The 8,445-nt window shown below is 44.6% G+C and overlaps 1 protein-coding gene across 1 annotated transcript; it reads right to left on the bottom strand.

The window, feature by feature from the left end:
- Window positions 1-992: 992 nt before the first annotated feature.
- LOC106819845 (signal transducer and activator of transcription 5B-like) lies at window positions 993-7,826 on the bottom strand (the record flags this gene model as incomplete). Its single annotated transcript, XM_014824422.1, has 6 exons — window positions 993-3,452; window positions 4,444-4,581; window positions 5,571-5,634; window positions 6,292-6,468; window positions 7,268-7,401; window positions 7,726-7,826. Coding segments are annotated over 6 exons (798 nt in total), but the record flags the coding sequence as incomplete, so codon positions are not given.
- Window positions 7,827-8,445: the final 619 nt, after the last annotated feature.

Here is an 8,445-nt window from a genome sequence, read left to right as displayed (position 1 = left end):
AAGCTGATGGAGGACGAGAAAGAGGAGGGGGGAGAAGGCTGGTGGGAGAAGGGCCAAGGCCGCGGAGCAAGGTGGTGGAGAAGGAGCGAGGAGAGAAGGGGGGAGAAGTGGTGGAGAAGAATGAGGGGGAGAAGGGAGAAGCTGTGGAGAAGGGAGAAGCTGGTAGAGAAGGAGGGGAGGGGGGGAGAGGTGGTGGAGGAAGGAGGAGGGGGAAAGGGAGAAGTGATGGAGAAGGAGGGGGAGGAAGCGTTGGTGGAGGGAGGAGGAGGAGGGAGGGGGAGGAAGCTGGTGGGAAGGAGGAGGGGGAGAAGCGGGAGAAGCTGGTGGAGAAGAAGGAGGGGGAGAGAAAGCGAGAAGCTTGCGTGGAGAAGGTGAGAAGCTGGGGTAGAGAAGGCAGGAGGAGGTGTAAAAGAAGGGGGAACATTCACTCCTTAACTTAAGGTATAGGGAGGAAATGCAGAATTGCGGCACAAATCTAAACGGCTCGACCTACTAGCTCGTGATAGTCGGTGTATAGCATCATGGGAGGAAAAGCCATCACTGTGCCGAAATTTTGGATACTGTGGTATGTCGTGTTAATTATTTACATAAACCGATATCATACCTTGTAATTACTTTCATCCTACAAGCATATGCTGCCAAATGTTCTGTCAATGAAATGAATACTAATATCATATCTTGTACTTACTATATTATTATCCTACATGTATACTGCCGAATGCCATGTTAATTATTTGCATACTGACGTCATCTATTATAATCACTGTTATCCTAAATGTATGCCGCATAATGCCATGTAAAATATATGCATAATGATATTATATCTGGTAATTATCCTATTATCCTAAATGTATGACGCGAAATGTTATGTTAATCATTTCCACAGTGATATCATGAATGTGTGAACACGTGGAGATGAAGCCATGCCTGAGGCATTGCCGCACATAGAACAACTAATGACACCCGCGATTGAAACAGATAAAACTAACAGGTAATTACTACTTGATTTTATTCATTTTCCAATTTAATACATGCAATTGTCTTATTAAAAAAAATTCTACTTTTCTACGCACTGGTATGATTACTAAGAGTAAGAGCAATATACTCACTAATCACTTCATTATTAAGTAGTTGTAACTAGAACGTATTCAAGCAAAGTACTGCTGCCCAGTTAGTTGCTGACATTTTTTTAAACCCTGCGCTGTGGTTCTGGTAAGTATTTCCACAATACGGCAGTTGCACTTCTTGATGTTTTGATAATATACACGATACATTGACCGAAAGATATATCCACACACACCCCCCTTGTCTACATGTCTCACTGTGTGAGCTTCCACGCTGATGGAGGGAGCTCCAGCAACACGATTCTACTATCTATGATATCAAGAGCTAATAATACCTTATTATATTTATTATAATACCTAAAGGTATTATTAGCTCTTAATGATATATTATTTAGAGTAATTAATAAGTGTGCGGGCAACATTGACTGCTCTCACACGGCACCGAGTACATATCCGGCCACTATCTAAGTTATACGCTGGCTATACACAACAAACAGCGATGCAGGGGTCAGCAGATTGCATTTGTGAATCCATTCCGTGATAAATTCAAATAATACCCGCATATTATTAATCATACATAACAAATTCGCATTGTCATTTCGTACCCTGACAGATATAAAATATTTGGGCGTGCTACTTTGTAACACAAAAATTACTCATCGGCTCTAGAAAAACTACGACGATAAACAGCTGTGCACTCGCATAATGCTTCGCAATTTGTGCACTTATACACATTTTTACCCCCCAAAAACGGACGACGTCACATATGCAGCACCCGCGTGCTGGGATTCTGAGACACATTCAGAGAATCGCTGGCCTAAAAAAATTCAACACGTCGCCATTCTGAACGGCGATAAACAAAATAGAGATCAGTACTTAAATATCATTTTACTATCACAGCTGGGCCAGTCATTGCGGTGGCAACTGAACAACACCGGTCGTGTGAGCTACTTGATTACAAGGGTAGTGACTAACAGCCGAAACCGCGCGACAGACAACAACCTCTTTGGAAATATTTCATTCGCAAGATTTCATTTGTTTTAAGCAGATTATATCCCCTCGGTTTTGCATTCATGATGCATCCCCTGGTCAGGTGAAAGCGAGATGGGTAGTAATGGGAGGTGCACAATATGTGCATGTTCCGCTGCAGTTTTGGGATCAGAGTTTGGGCCGCGTGCAGGAACGCGAGATGACATTTAGAGAGGATGCAGAAGGAAATGCTACCAACATCCGCTTTCACGTCAGATCCGTCTTAGAAATAAGTGTGAAAGCCCAGCCAGTCCCCAAAAATACTTTGATTTCTACTCTTTAATCTAGAGTAAAATCCACAAAATCTAGCCAACCCTCAGGAAGGCAGGGGATCTGTTATTTCTAAGACTGTTAAGAGATGGCAATATTTAAGACAGGGGATCCCAACAGCACCAGCTAAATCTAATGAAGCGGACAAATTACTCCAGCAAAGGTAGTTCTTCATAGCACAAATCTATTTGTAAAAACTACTATTATCAACATCATGAATATAGCTATATTTGCATAGCATAGAGCATAGATACGTTCATACTATTAGGTAGATCGAAAAGATTTAGTGTATTATCTTCCTACAAAATTTGACACCGCAGTTGACCACAGCTAGAACAAATACTTAGTGCATCGATAAACATTTTTTCGTTCTCTCATCGGTGTTACCACACAAAATTTACATTTTAACTTCATCGCAACAAACTCTGCCATGCAAGTTTAGTAGTTTCAACGAATAAAGTAGCAACACAGTTGTTTCTACGAGTATCATTTCATTACATGAGTATGCTATCTCGGTTATCAATACATAACGATTAGTCCGAGTGATTTCTAACATCACAACTCCAATTGGCATCTTAATCAGCAGCTGATACATAAACCACGGAGATGCTTTAGACGTGAGACCCGGGCGTACTCCTGTGAACCTGAGTTGAGAAATCCAACAGGAGACGTAGGATGCAGTGCGTCGAGTGGAGAGAGCGAGACAAGCGAACGATCGACGACGGTCGATTTCGGAAATCGCCCGAACATCGCCACGAATCACGCCATGCTGGTGATCGTAGACCCACTCTCGCTTGTTCAATGCCTCAGGCGCGACCCAAAATTCAAAACCGTTATGGTCGGCCCGCGAGAGAATCGCATTTCATTTGCTCCCCACCGCGCGCTACCTGCTGTGAGAGGAGTGTCTAGTTGGTGCTGTCGGGATCCCCCGCCCCACCCAGGAACATGTCCTGACCCTGACCACACACCAGGTTGAAGACGCTCATGTCGACGAGGTCATCAACGTAGTCGACCTGCGGCGAGAAGGGGGCGCCACTGTCCGTCATGAAGTCCGCCATGAGATCCATGTTGTCGATCAGCGGGTTGCCGCTGCAAGAGAACGTCGCAACGGTTTACGCCGTTGCCATGGTTATGCCGTTGTCTGCGCAGCAGACTGCCACCGCTACCGAGGGCTGTCACACGTGGAAGGTCACCGTGCGGCGATGGTCGGCAGAGCGTTAATTTACTCGACGACAATGGCGTAACTATGGTAACGTGCTACTGACCGTCATCGGCCACGGCGCAGCCGACTGTCCGGCAGCGGTCAATACTTATGCTTGCTGCTCTGAAACTCTCTACGGCCAATGTGTCTAGGTATCCCTAGCTTTAAAATAAAAGTACGAATATTGCCAATGTGCGAAATGGCATCAGGAAAATTTGTATTAGTATCAACAACGGTAGGGATGGCTTACAGAAAGCTGACTACAAACAATTAGTAAGCATCTCTGTGTGATTCCCTCTATGCATGATCGCCAATCACCAGAAATTAACCAATTCACAAAGGAATGATTTAACGAGCTGTGCATGTGTGTGGGAGTGGATGCTGTGTATTAAACCCCTTTACTCTAACTCTCTCATTTACAAACTTCACCACTAACCCTCACTATCACGCATACATTCCGCACGCACGCACAGCAGAAATGAAATAATACCAGTGTACTAGTGCAACACATACAGATGTGGTATGGTTAGCAAAAACAACTAACGGACTATTAAACTACTGACTAATCAACTACAGGTGTGTGTACGTGCAGTTTCTCACTTTACCCACGAAGTTCTAACGAACTTTTCACTTGTTACGAGCACTACAATCGCAACAACTCAGCAAAATACAACTACCCCTAACGAACTTTGCACTCATTACGAGCACTGCAGTCGCAACGACTCGGCAAAACACGCTGCGAATATCGAGAAACTGCACCTACACAGCCACCACTCGCATCTACGGCTACTAATACAGACTCGAGGTTGCATAATGATGAGGCTACGTACATGCCACACACACCACTAGGAGTCAAGAGCCATTGATTCTGACACCCACCTCCCAACGTCAACAAAGTTGGCGCTGGGTTGCTGCGACGTGCTCCCGGCGTAGGAGATGGCAGGCGACGGTGGCTCGTAGCTACTGCTCTGTACGCTCGCCGGGGAACGAGGGTCGTCCAGGTGCATCTGATCAAACCTGCGACGGGGGAAACATCCATATAATACTGTAATAAGAATAATCTATAATATAATGGAATCTATATAATAGAATCGTTATCGACTCCATGCGGCCTGCCGTGTGGCAAGTCTTTTGAGCAGCTCATGCTCCCCTTGTGTGCGATTATTCGCATATCTGGGTTCAAGACATGTTCCTCCAGAGTAGGAAAAACAGCGGTGGTCTCCGATCAACTCAGAATAATGAACTTCCCCGCAGTAAAGTAAAGGTGATGCCTCCAACCCTGCACCAAGTTGACTTATAACAATTGATTATCTTATGAATCCTGTACGCAGTAGTTTTAACAAACAAAACAATTTGAAATAAACAAGCAACACAATTACCCATCTATTAATGATATAACAGGCTACCTTTCTACCCATTAGCCAGCCTTTAACAACTGCAAGGTCCCCTCAGTAGCCTACTTCACACGTTCACATTCATGGAGGTATCGCAACACGATCATTACTAGGGGTGGGACAATTCATCGACATATATATTATATCGATCTATTGCGATACAAACCTTGATGATACATGTATTAATACGTTTGATCATTCGCGATACCCGTATCAATACTCTACTCAATAAAATCCATATCATTTACCAGCTTAGTTTCATCAAAAAACAAATGAAACGTAAAACAATTCGCAATTCCATAGAAGCTGTTTACTAAGCACTCAATGATACTGATTTGTAAGTGATCACAGAGCCCCGCTTGATTACATAGCTTACTAGGTAGTTTCTCTTAAAAGTATTGCCCTTTGTATCGTACTGTGAAAGCTGTATTGTGATACGTATCGTACCGTGAAGGCTGTATCACGATAGATATCATATCGTAAAGGCTGTATCGTGATACGGATCGTATCGCTAAGGCTGTATCATGGTACTGATTGTACTGTGAAGGCTGTATCATGATATGGATCGTATTGTGAGCTACCCATGTCGTTCCACCCCTAATCGTTACCTACCTGTCTGGCAGGTGACACTTCAGGTCAGAGACGACATATCCATCGGCGTTCGGTTCCATTTTCACTGAAACATGTCAAAACACCATCAGGGGTAGAAATTAACTTGTGAATAAGAAAGTCTAACGGACTCCCTGCCCTCAAAAAGAGGGAGTCCACAGTCTGAAGTTAAAAACTAAAGATATTAACAATAACGCATGTGACGTGTCTGCATGGCACGTCTGGCGAATTTTCTTCGGACATTCGCTGAAAAAATACGGTAATTCCGCGAGGCCGTGCTCCGGAATAAACTAGTTTGTATAGCAGAATTTTCAGGGAGTCACACGGACTCCTGCATATGTCAAATCCAGGAGTCCGACAGTAAATCAGGGAGTATTTGACTCCGGACTCGCGTTAATTTCGCACCCTGCACCATGATACCTTAAATGCTGAAATGCTGATGAAATCGACAAGACAGTACCTGGCGTGCTAGACTGACTGCACTTTCTAACTTTGACAAGAAAAGCACATCAGGGCTACATTCAATGGACATGTCATCAAATGGACGTGCAATGCTTTATCAGTTAAGTTACGTTTCTAGTGCCTCGATACTGTGCATTGCTACCGGAGGCACCCGTCTCTATTACGCAGTAGTACCGTATTATACGTGACTGTAATTGCCAAATCATAGCTGTTGTTACTGTTGTGTTAACACATCTGTTCTATGAGTCAGACGAAAACGTACACTGTGGCTCGGGAATCGTGTAGTAACTCTGCAGCGCCTGGTCTTTAGGCATCGGCTCTGCATTCGGGTCCTGGCACAGGTAGAGCAGGCTCGCGAGGTCACGGATGCGATCGGCCAGGCAGCGCTGCTTAAAGTCAGCCGCCGTCCATGCTGCCAGGTGGTACACGCCCATGTGATCTGCAGACGACAGGAATTCCCATTATGCAAACTAGTAGGGCGGATAAGCGCATGGATCGTGCACTTTCGGTTAGAATTGTGAAACTTTGCACACGCGTACTACAATAGGTCCTGAAGATTTTCTATTAGTGCCAATAGAACAGCACCACCTGGTGGCATACAACCAAATGGAGCAGGAGAACGAAAAAAATGAATGCTGGGATACGGTAGATGAACAGAGAGCAACAGTGAAAGAGAATTGGAGAAAACGTGAATGCTAACAGGTGAGAAAGCGAGTACCAGAGAGAAGGTGAATGCTCAAAGGTGGGATATAGCGAGTTCTAGAGAGACAAATGCTAAAAACAGTCGTGTGATTGAAATAGAGAGGAAATTTAATTGATAAGAGCAATGAGAAATAGATAGTGGCATGCATCATTGTACATTTAATTATTATTTCATATTGATAGCTACAACTAATATCATGAAAGCAGGAAATCAATATTTAACTCTGCTCAAACTGATAATCGAATCCAATCCTAAACTCATTGAAATGCCATTCAAAACATCGGTATTAGCAAGCCAGATGACAACAGCTCCAAAGAGATTAGTCAATAGACCCCAGTTGAGTGAAGTACTAACCACATAAACGTTACGATTTAAAATCTGAACACAAAATTAGTTCAACTCAATGGACCTCAATAGAACCTTCACGAGACCTTAATAATTTGACTTTTACGGTATATTTACAGTTAACTATCCAATTCGTTAAAGGTCAACACTTTGAAATGCAAAAATAACGGCATCGGATACGATGACTTACTTTCAACATCTTGTATCCAGGCGATGGTTATGCCACCCTGCCTGCTCTCGGAAAACCTTGCCAAGAATGTTCCTTTCGGCTTGCTCGCAAGTATCTGTTCTGCCTTGCCTTTCCCGATGAAACCCATGAGGAGGCTGCCCCCAGATGGCAATCATGCACACATTGATACATCACATCACCAGTGCCACAACTAGACATAATTACGTGCGCACTTTTCTTGGAATTGTGTAGGAAGAAAGCTACTCGGCAGAACACATTTCCATGAACAAGTGACCCATATCATTACAAGTTTTTCTAACAGATTGCATTTTATAAAACCGTGCTACGAAACTAATATCTGAAATACAGCAATAGGTACTATGTAAGTCCCTCCCCCATCATGTATGTGAGTGAGTCAACGAAAAATCTACAGTATTAGTCACCTTCCAACAACTACCTATTCATCAATTCAAACTCACCTAGAGTTCCACATCTGCTTTAACTGCTTGTCCTCCTTTAGCAGCTTTGCTGCACTGTAGTACCATTGCCAGAAGGTAAACTCCTTGCCCCTCAAGTTCTCCTATAGAAACGCAAACCAGTCACTTTGTTATCAGCTTCTATTTACATACACGGTATTGCAAATGACGTATTGCCTATCTAAATGGCATTATGATCTAACACCACATAAGCATACTACTTTTAGTACCCATTACAACAGTGCACACGTACACGCACGTGAACGGCACAGGCACGCACATACAAGCGCGCGCACGGCACAGGCATGCACGTATATGCACATGGCACAGGCACGCACGCACAGGCATGCACGTATATGCACATGGCACAGCCACGCACACGCCCACCAGGCGCCACGGCACAACGGCATCCCACGTAAAGCATGCACGTATATGACACAATGGCACAGGCACGCACGTATATGCACATGGCACAGCCACGCACGCACAGGCGCACGGCACAGGCACACACGTACAAGCATGCACGTATATGCACATGGCACAGCCACGCATGCACGCACAGCGCGACGGCCACAGGCACACACGTACAAGCATTGACGTATTGCACGATGGCCCACAGCCACGCGACGCACAGGCGCCACGCACAGGCCACACCGCTACAAGCATGCCAGTATATGCCACATGCACGAGCACGCTACGGCACAGGCGCATGCACAGCACTCA

The sequence above is a fragment of the Priapulus caudatus genome, unplaced genomic scaffold (assembly GCF_000485595.1).
Source record: "Priapulus caudatus unplaced genomic scaffold, Priapulus_caudatus-5.0.1 Scaffold4773, whole genome shotgun sequence".
NCBI classification, from domain to species: Eukaryota; Metazoa; Priapulida; class Priapulimorpha; order Priapulimorphida; family Priapulidae; genus Priapulus; species Priapulus caudatus.
This window is presented reverse-complemented; position numbering and strand designations above follow the sequence as displayed.